The following is a 26893-nucleotide window of genomic DNA, read 5'->3' as shown; positions in this document are numbered from 1 at the left end:
TTACAACAGATGTCCAGTTATGCCTTCCAGCTCAGTCATTAAATACAAACATACAAAGAAGGCAAAATGTTCATCTGATAACATGCTTTTGGAGACAACAAATGCCTCAGGCATACATTGTGCTATCTCTAGAAATGGGAGAAGAAATATGCTACTGCCACAATATGTTACACAGCATGCACTTGAAGGAATGTTCTGGGAGAAAGAATTAGATCCCATTGATATTAGATTATTTATGAAAGCAATGCCAAAGAACACCCACCTTTTTTTCAATAACCAGTCAGTCAATTTTGTTTCAGCACCTCTAATTTTCTACAAATCGGTGTAGATTCCTAACTACTTCCAACTTCTAGGTTCTGCACTACAATCCCTATCTGTTCAGCAAGAAACATAATGACATCTACATTCACAGAAATATGTAAGATACACATGTGGACAAATGTGTTGGTACCCCTCCACAAAAGAATAATAATCCACAATTGTCTCTGAAATAACTTGAAACTGACAAAAGTAATTGGCACCAATCATTGTTTACTCTGCACTAGTGATTTTAAGCCCGTTAAATTAACGGGCGCTAGTAGTACTTTGGTGCCGCCTATCTCTGCCTCCTCTGGCTGCAGTGCGCGTACCCCCTCTGCCCTCCCGGCCCCCCAGCTGCCGCTTCTGCCCTCCGTGTAGCTCGTCCCTCGGCCGCCTCTGCCATCCTCAGCAGCCGGCCGCTTCTGCCCTCCTTCCCCGCGCTCGGTCCGGATCCTTGCCCTGCCGTTTGTTTCCTCTCTCTGATCGGGCCGGTCCCACTGCCGCCGCCTTTTTCCACCACCAACCCCCCCCCCCCCCGCGGTCAGGCCAGTCCCTTTTCCGCTGTCCCCCCCCCCGCGGTCAGGCCAGTCCCGCCCCCGCCGCCGTCTTTCCCTGCCCCGCGTCTTTCCCTGCCCCGCCTTTCCCTGCTCCCAACATGGCTGCCCATGTCCCTGCGGCCGTATCTTTCTCGGACGTTCTGGGCATGCGCTCCACACATTACAACCAAGGGCTTTATTATAGAGGATTTAACAAAAATCAGACTTTGCTTTAGAGTTTTGATGCAACAGAATATTTCAAATAATAACACAAATGAAAATGGCATGGACAAAAATGATGGGACCCTTAACCTAATATTTTGTTGCACAACCTTTAGAGGCAATCACTGCAAACAAGAGATTCCTGTAGCTCTCCATGAGACTTCTGCACCTGTCAACAGGTAGTTTGGCCCACTCTTCCTGAGCAAACTGCTCCAGCTGCGTCAGGTTTGAAGGGTGCCTTCTCCAGACTGCATGTTTCAGTTCTTTCCATAGATGTTTCATAGGATTCAAATCAGGGCTCATAGAAGGCCACTTCAGAATAGTCCAATGTTTTGTTCTTAGCCATTCTTGGGTGCTTTTAGCTGTGTGTTTGGTTATTATCCTGTTGGAGGATCCATGACCTGTGACTGAGACAGAGCTTTCTGACACTGGGCAGTACATTTTGCTCCAGAATGTCTTGATAGTCTTGAGATTTCATTGTTCCCTGTGCAGACTCAAGGCATCCCATGCCAGACGCAGCAAAGCAGCCCCAAAACATAACCAAGCCTCCTGCATGTTTCACAGTAGGTATGGTGTTCTTTTCTTTGAAAGCTTCATTTTTTCATCTGTGGACATTGAGCTGATGTGACTTACCAAAAAGCTTCAGTTTTGTTTCATCTGTCCAAAGGACATTCTCCCAGAAGCATTGTGGCTTGTCAATATGCATTTTAGCAAATTCCAGTCTGACTTTTTGATGTTTTTCTTTCAACAGTGGAGTCCTCCTGGGTCTTCTTCCATTGTCACTCAAAAAGCAACGGGTCTTCTTCCACTGGGTCTTCTGGGTCTTCTTCCATTGTCACTAAAAAAGCATTGTCACTGTCACTCAAAAAGCAACGGATGGTGCGATCAGCACTGATGGACCTTGACCTTGGAGTTCAGCTTGTATCTCTTTGGAAGTTGTCCTTGGCTTTTTGTCTACCATTGTCACTATCCTTCTGCCCATTCTGGGGTTGATTTTCTTCTTGCGGCCGTGTCCAGGGAGGTTGGCTACAGTCCCATGGACCTTGAACTTCTGAATAATATTTGCAATTGTTGTCCCAGGAACATCAAACTGCTTGGAGATGGTCTTATAGCCTTTGCCTTTAACATGCTTGTCTATAATTTTCTTTCTGATCTCCCCAAACAACTCTCTCCTTTGCTTTTTCTGGTCCATGTTCCTTGTGGGACACAGGATGATACCAAACAGCAGAATGACTACTTTTCTGCATTTCAGTAGGCTGAAATGCACAATTGCAGGATTGGAGACGTGTGATACTAATTAAAGAAAATAGCTAATTTGAAAAATCACTATAATGCATTTATTTATGATCTTTTCTAGGGGTACCAACAAATGTGTCCAGGCCACTTTAGAATATCTTTGTAGAATAAGCAATACTTTATCTCTTTTCACACTTGCTTTGCTTTACTCGATGACATATCAAAGGCATGTAGGTATACATGGGATAACTGCTTTTCATTTAATCATTTTTCAGGAGACATAAAACATTTTTTCAATGAGCTGTAAGGGTACCAACAAATTTGTCCACATGTGTATAAGATGCTTCACCCTGAATCAAATCAGACCCAATTGTCAGCAGTTGGGATCTCTGGCTGTTTTCCATATCCTTCTTACCTTAGATCCTATAATTGGCTGGAAATTAAACCTAGGATTTATAGATGCATAACCTGTGCTCTACCAGTCAGCTAATAGCCCCTATGGTTTTTCCACTGCAAGTTACAATGAGAAGTGCTTGGTGGAGGCAGGAGGGGAAGGCTGCTCAAACTTACCTTCCCCGCAGACAATCCCTCGTTGCTCCCTTGGTGGGCAGATCACCCACTCAAACGATCGCTGGGAGCCCCCGGCAGTGCGGAGGGTGGGAGGATAGGATGCATCTTCCTAGCCCTTTGAACTCCCATAATGCACTGCAGTGCATTATGGGCATCCCAGCAGTGATTGATGGGCGCTCGTTGCTGCTGCAGCACTGGCTAAAAGCAGCCAGTGCTGCATACGAGCATGGAAATGAGGTTAAGGGAGCAAGCACTCCCTTAACTTCATTTAAGCGGGTGGCTGCACAGGCAGGTTTGCCACTGCAGCACCACTGCAGCCGCTCAGTTGCCATGGCGTCACACGGACAGGCAAGAGCGGGCTTGGCTGCCTTAGCCCACTCTTGGCTGCACATGTTAACAACCTCACAGTTTAAGAGCTAGTTCACACATCTCAGAACCTTTCTGATAATTTGGTTGAATGAAATTCCCATTATAGATCAGTTATTGAAGAAAACTATAGCCATGCATGGAATCAAGCTTATCAAGTAACTAACTTATTTTATGGTAAATCTAATCTAACCATGTAGATTGGTCCTAGATGCTGGATATTTTTCCTATTCCAAGAGTTGTGTGTTTTGCTCTGTTGAGCTTAAACTGATATCACAGCAAGCAGGATGAAGTAGTGCAGAAGTACAGGCACTGCCATTGTCATAGATACTCTTCACTGAGCCATAATTCCATAACTTTGCTATGGACTGGTAAGATGAGCCCTTAATTTCCTGTTCTCTGCAGGTACTTAAATTTTGGAGTTTTCACCACCAAACTAGGGTGGGTGTTATATGAGACATATGACTCCAAGATGTCACGTGCCAACGTTATGCTACAAATGTAGATTATTTTTAAGTACTACGTGATCAAAACTAGCATTAAGATGATTAAAATACACACAGAGAAAAAAGGGTATTAACTTTTTAAGCTAAACACTATATATCAAGGCTGCTCATTTCAAAACTACTAAACACTGTTCATGTGTCAGTAAGTATATCATTACAGTTTAGAGGGTCTTCTAAACCATTACACTGTATCACTGTGAGCAGGAGGCTCTGTTTCCTGCCTTGACACTGATGTGCTAGGAGAAAAAGCATTTTTATGACTGTCACTCCACTTGTGTTATGCACTTGCTATCCTCTTCTCCTTCCTGGTGACTGCTTTCTATTTTCCCTTTCCTTTTCTATGGCCAGGATCCAAAGAGATAGTCATAGTGCATCCAAGAGCTTGGGCATAGGAACATAGGAAGCTGCCATATACTGCGTCAGACCATAGGTCCATCTCGCTCAGTATTGTCTACACAGACTGGCAGCGGCTTCTCCAAGGTTGCAGGCAGGAATCTCTCTCAGCCCTATCTTGGAGATGCCAGGGAAGGAACTTGGAGCCTAGATGCTCTTCCCAGAGCGGCTCCATTCCCTAAAGGGAATATCTTACAGTGCTCACACTTCTAGTCTCCCTTTCATATGCAACCAGGGTGGATCCTGCTTAGCTTAAGGGGACAAGCCATGCTTGCTGTCACAAGACCAGCTCTCTTCCATGATCATTGGGATTCTGTTTTTCCTTTTTCTCTTTAAACAATTGTTTTATAGCTGCTTCCCTCATAAACACGAAGTAATCTTATATAGATTTAACTAAGAGTTTATTCAAGCAACTCAATTTTCTCCTTCTTCTTTCTTTCCCTCTTACTTTCTGACTCCACATTCTACACAGGATCCCTGCTGGGACAAACTTCTAAACGAAAAAAATTAAGAGATACTGTATAGAACTCAACAACAACAACAGGTTCCTATCTCATATCACAAACTGCTTCAAGAACTGTGTTTGCTCCACCAATGTGATTTACTTACTACTGTGCACCACAAGGGTAGAAGCACTATATAATTACTCGGTGTATACAGAGGGATAATTTAGATAACTAAATATAGTGGGCACCCTGTATAGTGCACGTTTCTTCCTTCTCTTTAGGAACACAGTATCTCCATATTCTTTATCCAGTTTGTTCAACATTAAACATAAGTACATAATCAGAGACAGACATTTTAGAGCTACGCCACAGGGCCTTACCACTGCTCGGGATTCCCCAGGGCTGGAAGAATGCAGCTATCTTGGGCTTTCCACCTGGAAAAATACAGACAAGACTGGAAAAATATTGGAAGGACTAGAGTCCACAAGCTCATACCTATGGGCCTACATGAAATACTGGGGATTCAACAGAATTCAAAATAAGGCTTTGCGGGTAATTCATCAACCAATCAGCCTGTAACCATTTACAAAGAGCCCCAGTCAGAGTTTCAGTAAGATTCATATTATGAAAAACAGATGAGCTCAACTCCCATTTCTAACTCTCACAATGTATATGCCAAATAGCCCCCGCAAATGTAAAGGTTAAACTACGCTCATGTGAATAGCCTAGAGAAGGAATGTACAATTAGGAGATTAAAATAACTATGTTAGAAAAGCACACTTGCAAAAACATGTACATAAAGACAGTATGAAAAAGCTTAGAAAAACTACACATTATGATCAGCTAACTTGTTTTTGCTATACTCCAGACTGACCATTGTAATGTATTTCTCCAGGTACTGAAGTTTTGAATAGATTTTGAACCAGTTTAAACACAATACCTGACCAGCCTGGCCCACCATGTAATTAGTGATGTGTGCATGTCCCACTCCTTCATCCTGTGAGCTTAATCATATAATATTATGCAGTATATATGAGCAGGTAGTTTGGATGAACCTTTATAAAAGTGAAACTGCACACGCCGGGTTCACTGATCCTGATTAACTTTTCTAACCATGTGCCTTGTGATTGTGAGAACACAGCCTTAATAATCATTATACATTTATTATTCATTGGGTAGGTTAAAACAGATAAGGCTATTTGAATCCATAAGCCTTGTTATTTTCATCAAGATTGTTTTTAGTCAATTAAGAAATATGCAGAGCAATATTTAAAATGAAAATTCTGCCATGTCTTAATAGCTCATGATGACAATGAAACAAGGCTGCAGAGAATTATGTTGCTGTGATATATTTCTACCATATTAGGATGTTATTTTCATGCTCAAAGTAATGATAATTCAAAATCTCAAATAACTAAATTCACAGAATTAACAAACTGCAGTAACAGAGAGAAATATGTGGAAAATGGCATAACATCCTTTAACACCTGCCTGGAGGCAGTAATGGGCTGGATGAGGGATAACAAATGGAGACTGAATCCAAACACGATGGAGTTGCTCGTTGTAGACAGTCACAATTCAGAAGATGGGATAAATCTACCAGTTCTAGATGGGGTTACACTCACCCGAGAAGGAGCAGGATCACAATTTGTTGAGTGCTTCAGGACCCAAGTCTCTCTTTGATATTGCAGGTGGAGGCAGTGGCCAGGAGTGCTTTTTATTAGCTTCAGCTGATATACCAACTGTGGCATTTCCTTGAAGAATTGTTGCCAGATAGCCGGATTTCAGGGTAGCCCAGAGAGCACCCCTCTATCTATACTACATGAGAAGGCTATACAGCCAGAGACTGCAGGATCACAGTCCCCATGGTGAACTATTCACCAGCCTGTGTTTGGCAAGACTCACAGCTGGTTGCTCAGTATGAGCAAAGCATGGGGCAACATGCCCCAAGGTCACAGTGGCAAAGACTGGATGGGATGCCCCCACCCCTCTCTTTCAGAGAGAAGGCAATAGCCGGCGAGCAGAACCCATTTCAAAATGAATCAAGAAATGAATCTCCCCTTTCCTGGGAGAAAATGGTGGATCACTCCTCAGGAAGTGTACAGATAACTGGTGCATTTTCCACCCATTCTAAATCAATAAATTATCTGGCAATGACTCAGGGAAATGAGCACATCAAAATTAGAGGTGTGTGATTTAAGCACCTGAAGGGAGGCATCCTGTCCTTGAGATAGCTCAGCAGTTATATTCAACATGTCCAACACATTTACATAACTTTACCCATGCCTCTGTTGGGCAAACTACCCTCAGAGTGATTAAGTTTGAATGGCAATAGATGTATTTGTCTTGCATGGAATTTGCCACTTGCTGGGTAAGGAGAATAGAATGGAAACTGCCTCAGGACACGTTGCAAGGTATATATACTAGGGGTGTGCACGGATCCTGGTTTGGTGCGAGTCCAAACTGGACCTGGACCGGGCTAGTTCGGTCCGCACCCCCTCAACCCCCCTGGTCCAGTCTGGGTGGAGATGGAGGATTTGCAAGTTTGTTTTGAATTTAATTTTTTTTACACTTACACCCTCTGGGGGAGTTGTCTGAGGTGGCAGGGGGTGTGTCTGTGGAGATTCCCCCTCTCCCACCAGCCTCCCTTATTTAAGAAATCAGCCATTCAGTCCCTCTTTGGCCACTCTTCGGCCTTTCCCCCTTGGTGCAGTGGCCATTTTGGAGGCCACCACACCTGCGCAATGAGCCTCTGCATCGCCTGGATCATGCCCGGGTCAATTTCTTAAATAAGGGAGGCCGGTGGGAGGAGGGGGAACCTCTGTGGGAATCCCCCCCCCCACTGCCTCAGACAACTCCCCCAGAGGGCATACGTGTAAAAAAAGAATTAATTAAAAAAACAAAACAAAAAAACAATTCACAAACTCCCAGGGGGGGTCTGGTCCAGGATCAGACCAAAGAGGGGGTGGTTTGGTTCAACCAAAAACAGTCAAACCAAACACGTTTTATGTCAAACCTGTTTTCACATCCCTAATATATACCTCTAGCCAGAGCATATGGCCTCGGAATCTGTTTTGATCTCTATCCTACAGACTCTCATATGTGTGGGTTGTTGATCCTCTGCTCCTCTTCTTCACATTCCCTCCCTGATTCACCAAGTGGAAACCTCATTTCCAACGTGCAACAAACATACCAACTTAAATGAGGAAGGATAGGTAAAATAACCTCTTGCCCTTCTGAGTTTCCTCCCCACCCCCTCTTTTCAGCCTCCCCGCTTTGAGCACTTTTCTTGGCAAGCTCTAAGCAAGACTCTGGCTTAAGCACCTTAGCCAAGATGGTCTCCTCCAGGCTTGACTGCAATACACTCTATGTGGGGCTGCCTTTGTATATAGTCTGGAAATACAATTGTTGCAGAATGCTGCTGCCAGGTTGGTCTCTGGGTTTCCCCAAAGTAACTATATCACTTCTGTTTTGAAAGAACCAAATTGGCTGCCAATGGATTTCTGGGCAAAATAGGTTTCTGGGCAAATAGTCCCAAAGTGCTGGTTATTTCCTATAAAGCCCTTAACAGCTTTGGCTCAAGGTATTTAAGATAATGCCTTTTTCTTTATGAACTCTGCCGCCTATTAATATCATCGGGGAGGTTCATCTGAGAGTGCCGCCAGCTCATCAGCTGGCAACTCAGAGGTGAGCCTTCTCCGTAATTGCCCCAGGCCTGTAGAACACACTTCCTGCTGAGATTAGAGCTGCTCCATCCCTGTTGACCTTTAGGAAACAACTGAAGACGCATCTCTTCAGCCAAACTTTTTAGTTGAAGTTTCTTAGTTGAATTTTATTGATTGTTTTAACTTCAGATTTGATATGAGTTTATATATGAGATTATATATGAGTTTTAAATGGCTTTTGTTCTTGTAAACTGCCTAGAGACTTTGGTAGTGGGCGGTACAGAAATGTATTAAATAATTAATTAATTAATACACACTGTTACCTATGGTAAGTATTTAGGGCACAATCCAATATATATATCCCAAATAGCATTCCTCTAGTGGCTCTTGCTAGGGTCTCCCTTATGTTTATTTTCAGACTGGGAGTCCTTTGGGGACAAGAAACCATATTTCTCTCTCTTTTCTATGTAAATTGCTTTGAAAGTATATTTTGTTAAAAAGTGGTATGTGTATATATATATATATAGAGAGAGAGAGAGAATACTAGATGTTTATATATTTTACATTCTAAACAGGACACAAATCTAGAAATAGAGAAAGCACACCCAAGATAATAACAATCTAAAACACTTCTTCCAGAATAAATACCTCCACAAATGAATCACCATCTCTCTCTTACTTTTCTGTTATATAGAATGGACAATATGTAGTTGTGACTGTGTAAAAACCTGATTATGACAATTTCAACATATGGCATTGGTTTCATGTATTTGGCACCACCTGGCTTTTCTCATGATTGGTTGTGTGAATTTGCTCTTTGTTTGGGGCCTGTTGAAAGAACTTTTGCCACAATTAAAACACATTGTGTAAGTATAATTTTGAACTACCCCAAATCTAAGAAAAGCAAATTGAATAATCTCATTTTCTTAGGTTAGTAAGCAAACAGATAGCAAGGTATGTTTGTTTGTTTGTTTGTTTGTTTTGGCCATGGCATCATATACCACAATCACAGCAAGTGTAAGCTGGTTGGAAGGTAAGGGAAGCAGAGTCTAGACAATCACCTGTTGGGAGTACTCTCGCTCTGGATTTCCTGTACCTAGAAAGGGATTTGATTAAATGGCCTAGTCCTCTCCAGGTCTATGATTCTAAGTTACAATGGCAGGTGTGTTTTAAATAATAATTTAGTGCTCTTTTCATGTCATGTTTCCTGAACAAGTCAAATAAATTACTGTATTTAATTAAGTATAGCCTATATGCATACAAAGGTGAAAGTGAATTACAGAATAATACTCTTATGCAATTTCACACTGGGGAGAATATGATAGTCTTTCCCTGATGGAGTACAACAACCACTCTAATTAATCACATTTTCTTCTGAAGTGGAAGACAGAGAATAAAATGAGGTCTCTCCACTGCACAACATTATAAACTCTAAGCATTTAAGATATAAATTAAGAAAACAACGCTTAACAGAAACAGTCAGACTAGTTGCTTAAATGGTCTGGCAAGATAAGTAGGCCTAAATGCCACAGTTACACAATAAAATAAGAAGCCATTTCTCACGTGCAGTGAGAAACGGCAATAGAGTTTGTGGGGAAGAAGCCCTGAAGAGTTCTGAGGGTTGGGGTGCCCAGTGTCACCCTGCCCCCGCAGAGCACAGTGCATTATGGGATTCCCCTCCCCTTCCTGAGAGCACTGAGGCTGACAGATGATCAAAAAAATGAGGTTAGGGGAGTGTTGGCTCTCCCAACCTCATTTTGGAGGGAGGCACCACAAGCGGGTTTGCCACCAGGATCAGTCCAATCCTGGCACACAGGTGCAAAACTGGGCTGGGCTTCCTTAGCTTGGTTTTGCATGTGCATGTGAATAGCCTCACTGGCTGGAATTTAAGAGGAATACATGGTGGATGATGATGATTAACATTTTAAAGAAGATTTAAGAAGTCTTGTTCTTTAAATATGTAACAATATATTTCAATTGTCAAGGCTTCAAATGTAACAGAATTGAGTCCAGGTATCATTTCCCCCCTACAAGATTTGCAGTGATAGAACTTTTAAAGTTACAATTTGTATTCTATCTGAGAGTGCAACAGAATCTAGCCCAACTATTTACAACTGGTTATGTCCCTGTAACACCAAACCAGAGATAAACATGCCAGAGTTTGAGTTTTTGATCGTCTGAATGCCTGGAACTATGGTTTTATCACCCAATCGCAGCTAGGTTTTTGCTTCCAAACCTGAATTCGAACCCTTGGTTGGTAGTGAGTTTTGCTTCTGGAAGCTGAGGTTTGAAGGCACCAGTATGTCATCCAAATTCTGATGCCACTATAACCTGGGCTTTGTATGAAAGTTCCTCCTGCAACCAGAGAGGTTGGCTTAGAGCAGCCCAGAAATGCATCATTTCTAGGGTGGCTATGTGTCTTGGAGGTTGCCCCCACCCTCAAGCTGATGCTTTGCCCTCTGCTGTCTCCTTACTCCTCCTGCCACTGCTCCTCTTTACTCCTCCTGCCACTGTTCCTGCCACACAGAGGCATGCTGCGTCCCTAGAGTTCATTCATTTAAAGGGACAGAACCACATTGGAGAAAGCCTGCTTTCTACTGCATGGTTTTGACCTCACGTGCTCCTCAGCAAAAATAGGATGGAGGATAAGATGGAGACAGCAGAAAATGTTTCCAACAATTCATTACTGCAGTGCTTTGTGCACAAACACATTAAGCCCTAGTAACACAAATAACTGAACACATTTCTGATGACACACATCTCTATCGCCCTCAGTTCTCCCATCCTTCAATGATAAAAATGAGGACTTCCATGCGGCTTTATTTCCATGTGGGAAGTTTCTGTCCATACCTATGTTCCATTTCTACTTCATATCACTTGTGTTACGTACTGTAGGACTTTTTGGTCCAAGAGACTTCAGCAATGTGCCACTGTGCAAGTGCACCAAGGTGTTAATGTGCTATCAAACCACAGACCAAGGGATCACTCTGATGTGCCAATGCACCCTTCAGCTATCGAAATCTGGGAGGGCTTGGCCAGTGGATGTGTGAGGAGACACAAGGAAACAGACCACGGATGTCTTTTGTAGGTTTACTTGAGGAAATAGGTTTCAAGAATTACAATGAATGTTGGATCCTGGTAAACAAGGACTAATCCTTGTAACCTATCCACAAAGCAAGTCCATCTAGCAAGGGAGAGTTGGGAAGGGAAGAGGGAAAAGGGGTAGTGGTGAAAATTTTGATTTATAAGCACAAGCTGTTTTCTTTTCCTGGCCCGTTTGCCATCAAGTCTTTTCTTAATGCTTCAAAGTGGGGATTTAAGAGGGTAAGGGAAGAGGGGTGATGTCACAACCAGGTTATTTCCTGACACAAGGCACATATGCCAGACAAGTTCAACTGGATCTCTAGGCAGATGGCTCGGAGGAGCTTCCAACACACAGGGGCACAGTGTAAGGAAGGACTCTAGAACCTAAATAAGAAATTAAAGAAGCACCCACAACAAAATGTCAGGAGTGGAACCAGGGACCATGCCACACTATGACCAGCATAGTCTTTATTTTCGTCTTTGACCAACACAACTGCAAAAAAGATAAAACAGTTCAAACAATCTATTCCTACAAAATAATAAAAAGTGTCTATAAAATTACTTAGTATAATAAGTAAAAGAAGCTACATGTTACAGCTATGAACATAAAACTATATATAAAGGTTAGTCAGCACTAATAGCAGAATGACAGTGAGTATAAAGGTAGCAAGACAGCAAAATTATGTAATTAATACAGAGCAGAGTCAATTCTCATAGAATATTTAGTTCTTAATGAGCTCTAAACTAATTTTGCTAGCTATAAGGCAGAACTTAGCCACATTATAGGATCTAGAGTCATTCTAATCTGCCAAGAGGAAACTTAGGTAAAAGGAATCAGTACAGCCTGGATAAGAGCTAATATCTGAAGAGATGAGCTTATGCCGAATATCACGGTAATAGTGACAGTACAAGTGTACATGAGCAGTCATTTCAATCTCACCAGAGCCACAGGGGCAAATACGCTCTCCATATGGAATTCTTTGATATTTCCCTTCCAACACAGCTGTGCACAAGGCATTGCACTGGGCCAATGTCAGGGCTCTGCGGTACTTTGGGACTGTTAGCTGGTTTAAATAGTTGGCAGGGGTAAAGCTCAGAATTTGATTGCCCAAAAAGACACCAACCAGAATGGAGCCCTGATCAATTTGCTGCTCCATATCATAAATTCTTTCCCTTATTTTGAGTCTGGCATTTCCATAACCCAGGGTTTGCAGTGTGGTGGGATAAAAACCATAATAATATAGCCTTTCCTCCACCCCTTTTCCCCACCTTGAGTGATATATGTCCTTTAGCACCAATGGAACTAAACCAATGGGATGGAAAATTAGCTTAATCCAGAATTCAAAAATAATAACCCAAGCCCTAGCCTCAAGTCTTTGGAGTAGGCAGTATATGAAATGTTTCAAACAAACAAACAAACAAACAAACAAATAAATTTGCAAGCAACCACGCTTCCAGCCGTAGAACTGCCCTAGGAACGCAACTGGGGACCTGAAATATTTTCTTCAGGAAATTAGACTGAACTGCTTCTAATTTAGAAAAATTAGGGTATATGCCCAGCTGCACTCCGTACAAGACTATGACCAGCTGGCATCAGTCCTTCTGGATAGGAGGGAGATAACAATGACATTAGAGAAAAGGGGGCTGTATCTGTCCATACCCAGAGGCCCATTACATTCCTCACTGATTGTAGAGCTGATCCAGAAAGGAGAGGAACATAGGAAACTGCCATATACTGAGTCAGACCATAGGTCCATCTAGCTCAGTATTGTCTACTCAGACTGGCAGCGGCTTCTCCAAGGTTGCAGGCAGGAATCTCTCTCAGCCCTATCTTGGAGATGCTGGGGAGGGAACTTGGAACCTAGATGCTCTTCCCAGAGCAGCTCCATCGCCTAAGGGGAATATCTTACAGTGCTCACACTTCAATTCTCCCATTTATATGCCACCAGGGCAGCCTCTGCTTAGCTAAGGGTCATGCTAGCTACCACAAGACCAGCTCTCCTCTTTTGAAAGGAGGAAGGGGTTTACACGAAACAGTTAGCTGTTTCATGCATTTTTCCTATAGTGCTCTTTGCACAAGAGAGGGTTAGGAGCGCATATAGTTTTGAGATTAGCTGTGGGTGGCATTAGCTGGTTTCATTAGCTGGTTACAGAGCTTCATGTTGTAACATTAAACAACAATTGTGTTTTAAGGCCTCATGCTCCATGTTGAGCACTTGTTGAGAAAAGCTCCATTGTTGAGCACTTCTCATCAAAGAAACAGGGTTTTAAAATTTGCAAATACATCCCTTTTGATGGTTGTGTCTAGGAATTCTCTCTGATGAATGTGGCAATCCTACTGCTAGAACTCCCTCAGATCAGCTGCAAAATCCAAACTGCTTTCCCCTCATTCCCACCTCAAGGTAATATATGTAGGTGCGACTCCTCTCCTGATTGGCAGCTCTTCACGCTACTCTGCCTGGGAAAACCCTCATAATACACCATGTTATATTTTTATTTTATTTTTATTTTTTTACATTTTATATCTTGCTCTTCCTCCAAGGAGCCTAGAGCAGTGTACTACATACTTAGGTTTCTCTTCATAACACCCCTGTGAAGTAGGTTAGGCTGAGAGAGAAGTGACTGGCCCAGAGTTACCCAGCTAGTATCATGGCTGAATGGGGATTTGAACTCGGGTCTCCCTGGTCCTAGTCCAGCACTCTAACCACTACACCATACTTTCTGAAAGTGTATTTCACTTTTCAAAGAAGTTGGTTTTTTGGATCCACAGGTCTTTGGGCGGGGCTCTTACTTATTACAAATGACTGACCATATTGGAAGAAACATGTAAGTGCTTATTGAACATATTGCTAATCCTAACCTTGTTTAGTTTAACAGTAAACCTGATTTATTTCAGTGTGATTTATTTGCAGAAAAATATTCTTGGGATTGCATACTTAGGGATTGTTTCATCTACATTCTGAAACACCTCAGAATAGAAAAAGATAAATGATCCCTTTCTAGAAATTTGCAATTAATCTCTCCAAAGCCAAAATATTTAATCTCATCAAGAATAAAACAAATTCACTTAGCATTGTGTTTTGCAGACTTTCTAATTATAAGAGAATTAAAGTGTTTTCTTACAAAATCAAATTTTGGATCTATCCCTATCTGTGCTGTGTTGTAGAATCAATTCATCACATCTATCATAAAGTTCTGGCAGTTTCTGATAAATTGTTTTAACAAGGAATGCCTAAGAGTGTTTTCATTTAACTGAATTTGCAAATCTAGCTAAAACATTTCCTGCTCTGTAACTTGGAAAATTAGACAAGGTATGTTTCTTTCATCTGAACATGATTTATGTAACAGGGGTGGTGCTGAAAGAGCAAGAGCAAAAGTTTACAGTTCTATTCTTTAACAAATAAACAACCTAATTTAAAAATTAACTTTTAAAGGAATGGCACCACTAATTATACACAAACATGTGTTTTCTGGTTTTAATTAGACTTGGAAGAGAATATTCTCCTGCATTATTTAGAATGGAAGAGAATATTCCAGAGCATTATCCTACCCATTCTATTAAATGCTTTGGAGAATATTATTTTACAAGTCTGATTTTAATCTGGCCTAGTTTTTTCTGCTTCTGCCTTTGCTGCTGCTGCATGATCATCATCATCATCAACAACTTTTCAAAACAAATTCTCAATGGTTTACATGGCAAGAGTGACTCTCTGCCCAAAATGACTATCCTCATAAGTGTAAGGGCCTGTTTTATTTTTTTCTCTACTTAAAACCACAGCTCATGCCTAAATCATTTACATACTAAGGTCATACATGGCCATGAAGGGAAAGGGAGGATGGGCAGGGAGAAAGGCAAGGATGAACCTACCTAACCCCAGACAACAGGCAAGCTTCTTTTGGGCACATAAGCATGTTCCCACATGATCCATGTTGCTCCGAGCAGAGCGGATTACTGGAGCCTGGAGAAATGAGTCTCGGCCTCCAGAAATCCCAAAATGCACCCCACAAGCAGCACAGTGCATTAGGGAATTCCCTAGTGAGTCGGGCACTCTAGGAACCCTACTGTGTGTACTCATGCAGTGTGCAGCCCGAGCACACATGACCATGTACCTGGGGTAAAGTGCAAATTCACACCTAGATTAATCTAACCTAGATTAAAGCCAGGGATAAAAACTCAGGCTGGTGGGGCAGGCAGTGCTGGGATCAGTCCTGATCCCGGTGCTTCACATGGGCAACCAAACCCAGGCAGGGCTGCCCAAGTCTGGGTTCGGCTACTAGTGTGAACAGCCTCATTGTCTGTTTTTATAAACTTGCTGTGAAACATGAAGTCTTTTTTTAATACACCAACTTTTGAAAGCTATTTCAACTTTTGGAAGCCATTTCACTCATCGCAAATGGGTACAGACTGCAAAACCGAGAATTTAGCATTCCCCCCATCAAATATACATGACTTTGAGGTCTGTTCTTATACACTTGTATTAAAATAAGACTTTGCAAAACAGATCAAGGGAAATTTTAAAAGCTGTCTTATTATCATGCCCTTGAAGCATTTGCTTATCCTTACATACTAAAAAAAATGGACTAATTCCATGTATACCATTCTACTGTCAGTTTGAAATCAGATTGGTGGATATATATCTTGTCAAGACTGCTTGCAAGCTGGTGACTTTCTCTTCTTGGATGGAGCTTTCTAATTAGATAATTCTAGATATACAGTAGATATAGATATAGATATAGATAGAAAGAGAGAGAGTGAGAGAGAGTGTGTGTTTTTCTCAGCTTGTATGAAAGAGAATTTAAATAACTTGAATACAGTTGATATTCAAAAGTATACCAGCTCTGAACATGCAGAATCCACATAACCAACATAACTAACAGCCAGTGATAGGTCTCTCTTTCTCAATGAATTTGTCTAATCCTCTTTTAAAGCCACCTAAATTGTGCCAAGTTCACCTGTGTTTCCTTTTTGGATGGACTGTTGGTAAGGGATTTTTTTTTTCTTTAAAAGGATGGTGTTTTGTTCAGTTATCTGAGTCTGAAAGAGAATTTGAATTGCGTTTGTTTCTGCCTCATATTTTAGCCTGTTTTGTAGGGAGGTGCAGAATGGTTCACAGTCAGAACAAGCTCTAACTGGGCCATTTCAAGTGTTCCAAGCTCTGAACAGGACACTTCAAATGAAGGGCCTGTTCCGAGCTCGGACTGGAATGACTCTGTTCTGACTTGGGACACTCAAAATGTTCCAAGCGCCATTTCAGAGTCCAAAATGGCACTCTCCTGGCCTCTGCTCATGCACAGCAATGATTTGCATGATCAGTACCACCACACAAATGGCTGCTGTATGTGCGCAAAGGCCAGATGAGAGCCATTTTGGAGTCCAAAATGGCACTTGGAATGTTCCAAGTCAGAATGGGGTAACTCTGTCAGAACAACCAGCGCAAACAGTTGTTCTGATGGAATGTTCAAGGGATTTTGTGTTCTGTTCCAAGCTTGGAACAGAATGCAAAATCAATTTTGTGCACACCTGCTGTTTTGTTATGTTACAACTATTGCAATTCAAACATTTATCTTAAAGTGCCCGTAGAGTCTTTTTCTTGTGATAGGTAACCATCATGTCTATTTTCATCAGTGAAATGTTGGGAGGTCATGGAACATAGGAATCTGCCTTCTACTGAGTCAGAAACGGATCTATTTTATTTTATTTTATTTTATTTTATTTATTTTACTTACTTACTTATTTTTATACTGCCCAAAACATGTCTCTGAGAAGTTTACAACAAAATAAGAACAGAAAGTAAAACATTAGTTAAAACAAAAACAAAAGGTTTAAAACATTACAACAATTTAAATTTTTTTAAAGAATATTTTAAAACAGCATTAAAACCATTAAAATAATATTAAATAAAAGCCTGGGTGAACAGATGCATGTTTAAAGACTTTTTAAAAGCTGTCAGAGATGGGGAGGTTCTTATTTCACTAGGGAGCGCTTTCCAAAGCCTCGGGGCAGCAGCACAGAAGGCCCGTCCCCGAGTGGCCACCAGACGAGCTGGAGGCAACTGCAGACGGACCTCTCCAGCTGATCTCAGTGGGCAGTGGGGTTCATAATGAAGAAGACATTCTCTTAAATACCCAGGGCCCAAGCTGTTTAGGGCATTATAGGTTATAACCAACACCTTGTATTTTGCCCGGAAACATATAGGCAGCCATTGTAGCTCCTTCAATACAGGAGTAATATGGTCTCTCTGAGATGACTCAGAGACCAAACTGGCTGCCTCATTCTGGACCAACTGTAGTTTTCAGACTACATACAAGGGTAGCCCCACATAGAGTGCATTGCAGTAGTCCGGTCTGGAGGCTACCAGCAGATGTGCCACTGTTTTGAGGTCTTCTATCTCAAGAAACGGACGCAGCTGGTGTATCAGCCGAAGGTGATAGAAGGCACTTCTGGCCACCGCCTCAACCTGGCAGACCAGGGAGAGGCTTGGATCCAGAAGCACCCCTAGACTGCATACCTGTTCCTTCTGGGGAAGTGTGACCCCATCCAGAACAGGCAGATCAAAATTGTCTCTCAAGTCCAACCCCGCACAATGAGTACCTCCGTCTTATCTGGATTCAGTCTCAGTTTATCCCTTATCCAGCCCATCACCAACTCCAGGCAGGCATTAAGGGAGGCTATGCCCCCTCCCGATTATGCTGACATAGAGAAATAGATTTGAGTGTCACCGGCATACTGATAGCACCCTGCACCAAATCTCCTGATGATCTCTCCCAGAGGTTTCATGTAGATGTTAAACAACATTGGAGACAAATTGGAGCCATGAGGTACACCATACAAAAGTTCAGATTTTGAGGAACAGCAGTCTCCAAAGGACACCATCTAGAACCTGCCCGAGATGTAGGAGCGGAACCACCGCAAAGCAGTGCCTCCAACTCCCAACCCCCTCAGACGCTCCAGAAGGATACTGTGGTCGATAGTATTGAAAGCCACCAAGAGGTCCAAAAGGACCAACAGAGTCACACTTCCTCTGTTCATTCCCAATTGGAGATCATCCATCAGGCTGACCAAGGCAGTCTCCACCCCATAGCCAGCCTGAAAGCCAGTTTGAAATGGGACAAGGTAATCAGTTTCCTCCAAGACTGTCTGGAGCTGGGAGGCCACTGTCCTCTCAATTACCTTACCCAGCCACAGAAGATTTAAGACAGGCCTGTAATTGTTCAACTCTGAGGGATCCAAAGTAGGCTTCTTCAGATGTGGTCTAATAATCGCCTCCTTAGGACAAGGAGGTATTCTACCTTCCCTCAGAGATGCATTTATAATCTCTACCAGGCCTTCTACAACAACCCCCCTGCCAGATAATATAAGCCATGTTGGGCAAGGGTCAAGAGAACAGGTGGTGGGCCGCACCATTCCTATCAGCTTGTCCACATCCTCAGGAGTCACAAACTGGAACTGATCCAACCTAATCACGAGGAGTCGAAGGACACCTCCACATCAGACACTGAAGTAATTGTTTTGACAGAGTCAAGCGGCCGAATATGAGATATTTTTCCCACAAAGAATTCATTAAACACATCACAGTGGGTAATCGATGGTTCCAGATTCTGATTAAAGGGAAGAGGGGCACATACTAGCCCTCTCACAACCCTGAACAACTCCGCCGGATGTGAACTAGTGGATGCAATACAGACAGGAAAGAATCGCTTCTTTGCCACACATATCGTCTGAGCATAGGTCTTCAAATGAGCTCTATGTTGCAATCTGTCGGATTCAAGTCGAGTCTTTCTCCACTTGCGCTCCAGTCATCTACCTCGCCGCTTCAGCCCCTGTAGTTCTTCTATATACCAATGGGCCAGCTTTGAAGCAGATCGGAGAGGATGCTTAGGAGCAATCCTGTCTACTGCCCTGGTGAGTCTGCTGTTCCAATTCTCCACAAGGGCATCAACAGGATCACTGGCAGAGCCAACACTAAATCCCTCCAAGGCTTCTTGAAATCCTATATGATCCAATAACCTTCTTGGGTGGACCATCCTTGGGCGGACCATCCTTCTTGGGCGGACCGTCTTATTTGTTTGTTTGTTATTTCTCTGTGTAAACCGCCCTGAGCCATTTTTGGAAGGGTGGTTTAGAAATCTAATAATAATAATAACAATAATAGGTCCCTTGCCCCTGTGAAGGTGGGAAGTGATTGTGAGTCCAACCTTAACCAGATGGTGGTCCATCCATGACAATGAGGAAATCACAGGATTCCCCACCCATGGAACACCACCCTGATCAGAGTGAAAGACCAAATCAAGCGTGTGACCAGCAATGTGTGTCGGCCCTGAAACCACTTGGGATAGGCTCATAGTCATCATTGCCGCTATGAACTCCTGAGCCGCCCCGGACAAATTGGTCCCAAAGTGAACACTGAAGTCCCCTAGCACCCTAAGCCTGGGGGACTCCAACACCAAGTCCAAGACCAAGTCTGTCAGCTCAGTTAGGGACTATGTTGAGCAGTGGGGATTGGTACACCAACAGAAGTCCCAGTCTATCCCTGGTCCCCAGACTTCAGTACACACATTCAATGTGGTCTCACACTCTTTAAGGGAAAGGTTATTCTTATAGACCACAGCCACTTCACCTCCCCACCCACGGCCTCTCACCTGCTCCTCAACAGAGTACCCTGGAGGAAGCTGGGACCACACTATGCTGGAATAATCTTAGATGGGGAATGTAAGTGGTGCAATGCAGGAAAAGATTTGTCACACTTGATTATTTAAACTGCTGTATAAATGGGCCTTTAGTGTAGGTGGAATATGAGGGGTGGCAGATTGTCCTTCACCTTGGGCAGAAGGGCTTGGTTAAGCCTGCTTCCCCATACCTCAGTTAATTAGGGTGAGGGGGTGCCAATCAATTATATTAAGAAAACTTCAGCCATCATGACATTCTTAGGTACTTCTCAAGTACCTAAGAATGCAAAGAGCAGAGAATTATTCTTTCAAAAAAGCAACCAAAGCCAGTGCCATGTAAGATGGGGACGGGCCTAAAGTCACTGTGAGCTTAAATCCTGAAACCTTCAGGATTTAAACACGCTGCTCCTCATCCAACAAGAATCAAAAAAGGTACCAGCTCAGAGCTATGGATACTTATTAATAAGGTATATTAATAAGTAAGGTGGCATCATCTTGTCCAAAAGGTGACATGCATTGCCTCATGTCTGTGAGCTCAAGAGAATAACCAGCTATGGATTTCAACTTGCTGGTCAATGGACTGAATAAAGATGCTTGATTGCTATGGATTTCAAGGATTTCATGGATATTTTTTCAATCCTAGAAATAATTTGTTAAACAAGTAAATTATAAAACAACAAAACATATGCCAAACTAGTAAGGATATGTTTGAAACATTAAGCTCCTTTTATTTAGGAAGTAAAACAATCATTAGATTACAATGATTTTCTGTCAAGTTTCTATGCTGGAGCAGCTAATGAATAACTTATAATGTATTTCACAGGAAATACATTATCATAGAAATGTTATGGAGTACAACCTCAACATTAAAATAAAAGAAACAACAGCACTTAAAATACATTAAGAACTACAAAAAGTTTTTAGAGCTAAATTATGCACCTGAAGTTGATTAGTATAAAAATATTTACCTTAGGACTTTGAAACTGCTTCATGTAATAAATCCTTGCACACAATTAAAAAAAATATGAGAACCTCTGGTCTGTAATGAAGCAATTCTGATTCATGATGGTGACTGGTGTGTTCTCCAGTGAACATTTTCTATGCAAAATAGGATTTTCAGGGCAGCAGGAGGGGAAAACATGCACATGCAAAACATGAAAGGTTGAAAGTGATTTTTATTTTATAACTATATTTACAATCATTCTAAATAAAAATAAAAAGCAGGAAAGTAAAATGAAAGAATTCAAAGCAGTGGAGTGTTATATACAGTATAACATGCCAGTGGTTTGAATTATTATATAATTTTACCTTCCTGTATTTCCTAGCACTTGGTAGGGTTGCAATGAAGGCCTTAGAAAGGATATTTAGATGCCGTGACGTGTCTATACCTACAAGAATTAGAATCGTTCAGACAATGATTTTTCCTGTGACACTCTATAGATGTGAAAGCTCAACTTTGAAGAAGCAAGAAGAGGACGACCAGCAACATGGTGAATGGACTCGATTACAACAGCAATGAATGGACCATTGAGACCTTAAAGGCCAAGTTGAAGACAGATCATCCTGGAGAGAATCTATCTACGTGGTCTCTACCAATCAACACTGACTTGACGGCACTTAAGCAATTAATCAATTTCCTTTACATTTAGAATCATGGTTCTAAATGTTTCTGAATAGGCATGTGCACAAATCGCAATTCATAGTGTGATTCGAAAAACATCCCCGGCACCTTTAAAAACAGAGGAGAACAGGCGCATACCAGTTCCGCTGCTGCTCAACACTATTTCCTGTATGACAGTGCTCCCTGCCTCACTGTGCACCAGCGGCACTCTCCCCAGCTGCTCTCGCATGCTGGCACACACATGGCCTCTGTGCATGTGCAGTGGCCATTTGTGTAGTCAGCAACCATACTGACCACACAGATGACCTCCACACATGCGGAGGCCATGTGCATGCCGGCATCATGCGAGGGCAGCTGGGGGGAGTGTCACCAGTGCACGTTGATAGCTGATACAGGAAGTGGTGGGAGGAGGTGGAGAAGCAGGTATGCACCTGCTCTCCTCCATTTTAAAGGTGCTGGGGATGTTTTTTGAATTACGCTGTGAATCACAGTTCATGCACATCCCTGTTTCTGAACTGGTTTGTTTCTGATGTTTGCAGTTTTCATTTGTATATTTCTGCAAAAATGGAAAAATAAGTATCATAGGGGAAAACAATGGCTTGGCCACTACAAGCATGACTTTTAATCAGGCCAACAGTACTAAGTTTCTTAATTCTTAAATACTAAGAATTGGGGACTGATTCATGCTTTTTCTGAAGCCTAGCAATACACAGCCAGGTAACAAGCTAAACAACTGCCCAAGATCTTGACTCCCAGTCAAGTAATGACTGCAGGCGCCATAAGGTGAGCTACCGCTTTCTCATGTGCTCACCTCCGCATAGCATCTATGTAGGACACTTGCCAAGTCCAGTCACAAAAGCTTCTATGATAATATAATTCAAACACCTTGCTTGTACTATTTACAGATTCTGCAGCATTGCTAGCGAGCTTGTGGTAGTCATTCCACCATTTGTGGAAGAGTATTTCAACAATTAATACAATCTTGCAATATTTTGTCTTTAATACATCCAGGGTGGTGCACATAGACTGCTGCCTCAATACTATTTTATCTTCATAACCATCCTGTAAGGTGGACTATGCTAAGAGAGTGTGACTGGCTCACAGAGTGAACTTTATAACTGAGTGGGAATTTGAGCTGTGATTTCTACAGTTTTCTAGTATGCTAACCACAGTTATCAGTGTTAAAGGGGAAGCAGTACACGCAGCGGGGAAATGCTTGACTAACAAGCAGAAGGTTACCGGTTCTAATCCCCACTGATACCATATTGGGCAGCAGCAATATAGGAAGATGCTGAAAGGCTTCATCTCATACTGCGTGGGAGGAGACAATATTGGTAACCCCCTCCTGTAGTCTACCAAAGAAAACCACAGGGCTCTGTGGGTGCCTGTAGTCAAAATCAACTTGATGGCACACTTTACCTTTAGTACTGAGGATGTCCACAAGTGCTGGAGTGACAATTAAATTTGTGTCACTCCAGAGCTGTTATATCCAATATGTTTGAAATAATGATTCCAGTTTTTATTTTTGATATTTGTATCCCTTCCTTCATGGAGCTTAGGGTGGCATATATGATATTTCCCTATCCTATATCCCGACAACCATCACGGCTGTGTAACAATTTGACTTGAGTATTTCTGGACTCTTTCCAAACTTCACAGCACCCATAAGCTGTCTTTACTCGATGAATACACCACCTTTACTGTATTCTTGTGATCCTCAATGTTAATGTAATGAAGTACAGGTAGCTCTCATTATCCACAGTTTCAACAACCAGGGTTTTGCATATCCGTGGATGGGTCCTAGAGACCCAGTTTATCTGTGGAATAAAAATAAGCTAAAATTCACCTATTCACAGGTTTGAGTGGCCAGAAATGACCCAGAAATGACTTCTGATATAGATTCCGGTCACCATTTTACAGTGCAGAGCCATTTTGTGGCACTTTAAAATTCCCCCTCCCACAGGAAATCAGAGGAATTGCAGGGGGCATTGCTGGAGAGCAAGGTACAGTCCTTTATTTCTGCCTTCTCCCCACTTTTTTAGCCCTTTTTTTGCCTAGCCCCTGGATTCTCATAAGGGTGAGGTTTTGTTATTCATGGTTTCTGTATTTGTATCTATAGGTCAGAACAGAACCTCCATGAACAACTAGGGCCACCTGTACATCTGAAAGCACCCTCATGGTAAAATTATGCAACATTTCCTTAACATTAAGATAAGATTTTCAAAAAGGTAAAGTCTCATCTCTTGTAAGATTTGTCACATTATCATGGGCAAACTGAGTCTTCACTCTGGGGTCTTTTCTACCTTGTGTGTGGTTGCCTTAGTTCAGCTGTTGGCTCCGGACCAGAACAGAGATTTGGCCTACAGCCAGCTCTTTTCCATGGAAGATATAAAATGCAAACCACCAAGAGCAATGTGGTATAAGACAAAATACGGCATAGTTCCCATCAGAAATTCTACCAGAATATGCAAGACACATCAAAATGCTGGAAATATTATCGGGCATTAAAAACAGAACCTGGAGCCATTTGTACTATTCAGAGTATGTCTTTGGAATTAGAAATTTAGCAGTCAAGCTAGCTTAATAATTCAAACAGCACACGTCGCCAGAAGGTATGATTTTTTTTTGTAGATTAATGAAGAAGATTAACAAAGAATAACCCAAAGGATTCTGAAGTCAAAGCACAATGATGGAAACAGTCAAAGCTACAGCACTCCATCTCTTCAGGCTTTTGACAGAACATCCTGAGAGAGAGTACTGTATCTTCAAAGTGACACAGAAGAGTTTGAGTTTTGCTCACTGAGCTGGCAGTTCCAACACTGCAGCTATACTACCATTGCTGAAACACATTTTTAAAACCAGCAAGATTATTATGCCAGCCCTCTGAAGACATATCTTTTTTGCCTTCTATCAAAGGAGACATCTTTATGAATAATTAATAACCCATGCATCAAAGCAACTCACAGTGAAAATCCTGTGAACTTCAGTGAGCTTGCATTCATGATCAATTTGGCCCAATACATCTAGTTCTCTCTCCACACCCAGAGGTCCCAAATGTTATTTATTTATGATTACAGGAAAAACAAAAGTAAAGGGAGCTAAATGACTAAGTGGCTCATTTAAACATGAAAGTCTAGCAACAAGCCACATAGGTAACTTACACTCCCTTTTTTCAATTTAAAAGTGTAGGAGATTTTTACATGCACCCTTCCCCTTGTTTGGGAAAATCATGTGGTATTATTTCTCATTTCTGAACCTCCTTTCTTGAACATTTTTATTGTTTTATTTCATTTTATTTCTCATTTAAATTCCTAACATATATTATAATAGTGAAATAGGCTGCCATGTGGTATTGCTTGTTTTAACACAGTCAGTGGTATATAGATGCATCACCAGAAAGTTGAACCAAATTCAGTCCTAAAAACTGGATTTCAGCATTTCTCTCAGTGAACAGGAACTGAAACTGAACCTAAAATATCCTGGTTGCCTTAAATGTGAATAAGATGCAATCACACATGCTCACATTATCCAAATGTTAATTTTGGAGACTTTTGCTCAAGACCAAATTTGGAACTGAGAACAACTGGACTGTATTCAGAATGTTAATGTTATGGGATCCTAGAGGAGCAACAGATTCTGAGGCAAGGTTTTTGGAAACAAGAGACAATGTTTATTTATAATAGTGCAAAAGCACCAAGAGATGTGTTATCTCTATCAGTGAATGCAACGGGGCTCGATGGGTGGGTTAATTTGCACTGAGCCAATGGAAAAATAGTATTGGGTGGCTGAGCCTTCTTCCTTTCACATGTGATCACAAGAGGCAGGAGTATAAAAAAATCCAACCATGTTGGGTGGCCATTTCATCTGCAAACAAGTTTGGGTTCAGTTATAAACTCTGGTATAAGTCTTCAAGCAAGCCTACACTGGCTGATGGTGCTGAAGAAGCAAAAGTTCTTGGGGGCCTCTCCCTCCTCATTGGACATCTGGGGGTCTGACCCCCGCCCCAGCCATAGGCCCTGCTTATGGAAGGCTCGAGTGGCTTGAGGATCAATTCAATGTGGGCCCTTCAGGTGTAAGCGGGGCTTTGCCAGTCAGGGACAAGAAGGGACAATTCCATTGGGGAGCAAGGCTTATGGTGCGATGGTGGAAGATCCCTGCAGTGACCGAGTCTAGATAGCTCCTAGCCTTACAGGGCAAGATCAGCACCCACATTGGCACCCTGGAGAGGAGGCCCAGAGATGGAGTGGCTCCTCACCTTCCTGTTTCACCTTCATCACAGACTGGCACAGGGCAAGCACAAATATCTGGGGCTCCAGCATGGGATAAAAAAATGAATGGTTAGAGTGGTGATAGGGTTCATGGAGATAAACTCATGTCCCCAGTTATCTCCAGGGCCAGCTTCCCCTCCTTTTTCATTTCAGATGCCACCATCCATGCTGGGAATGTCAGAAGCCATGACACCTAATGGGACTGCTACATATGGACCCCTTTTGTACAGATGGACCCACTTGGAACTCCAAGTGGGACCTCAGAGAATGAGGGAGTGAAGATCCTAATAGACTCTCAGTGTACACTGGAATATGGAGAGGGATAGGAAATAGAGAAAGAGACAGAGAAAGAAGAGAGAACTAAAATCAATTTAATACCTGTACTGTATCTGCTGATGTGTATATGATACAAAAAGGAGTGACTTATATCAGGGAAGATTTGGAGGGTCCTAACAACAAAGGTTATTTTCAAAGTGAAGGGCAAGGGGAGGCAGTGAGATGCTGGACTGGCACCAAATTCCAAGTTCTGTAGCAAAGGAGAGCACTGGGTTTCCCAAGCAGTCACAAGTGTTAGCCATGGTAAGACAAAATAAGGAACAGCCTAGCCTCTGTGGCTCAAGGATTTTGTTCTGGAGTCTAGGACTCAACTTAAAATTCAATTCAGATTAGGGAAACGGTGAGCACACGAATGAATGTTCTGCTAGGTAGACTTCCAGGAAGCAGAAGGCAGTGGTGGACACCAAGCTCCCACAACAGCAAGTTTATAGAGAGACAGGGCAAATCTCAAAGGCCACACAATACCGTTGGAAAGTTTTCAATACAATTGAGAACCCTTTAATAGGGTTTTGCATTCTGCTGAGTTCCAAAGGCAAGGAAACTTTAAAATGCAAAAGAGACAATGAGGCTGTACACATGAGCAGCCCGACCCAGGCTAGGGAGCCCAACCAAGGTTGAGCTTCTCATGTGCAGTACCAGGATTGAGGCCGATCCTGGCACTGCCTTCCAAGTTCCCT

At 42.2% G+C, this 26893-nt stretch overlaps 1 protein-coding gene across 18 annotated transcripts in view; it reads right to left on the bottom strand.

Moving 5' to 3' along the window:
• MAGI2 (membrane associated guanylate kinase, WW and PDZ domain containing 2) overlaps nt 1-26893 on the bottom strand; it is a 953479-nt gene that overhangs the window by 837028 nt on the left and 89558 nt on the right. For 13 of the 18 annotated variants that reach the window (XM_053251292.1, XM_053251285.1, XM_053251284.1 and 10 more), the window contains exon 2: nt 4956-5009. The exons of the other annotated variants lie outside the window; for them this stretch is intronic. In XM_053251292.1, the coding sequence (XP_053107267.1) occupies nt 4956-5009 (54 nt within the window). The remainder of the gene's footprint in view (nt 1-4955; nt 5010-26893) is intronic. 18 annotated transcript variants of the gene reach the window in all.

The sequence above is a fragment of the Hemicordylus capensis genome, chromosome 5, assembly GCF_027244095.1.
Source record: "Hemicordylus capensis ecotype Gifberg chromosome 5, rHemCap1.1.pri, whole genome shotgun sequence".
NCBI classification, from domain to species: Eukaryota; Metazoa; Chordata; class Lepidosauria; order Squamata; family Cordylidae; genus Hemicordylus; species Hemicordylus capensis.
This window is presented reverse-complemented; position numbering and strand designations above follow the sequence as displayed.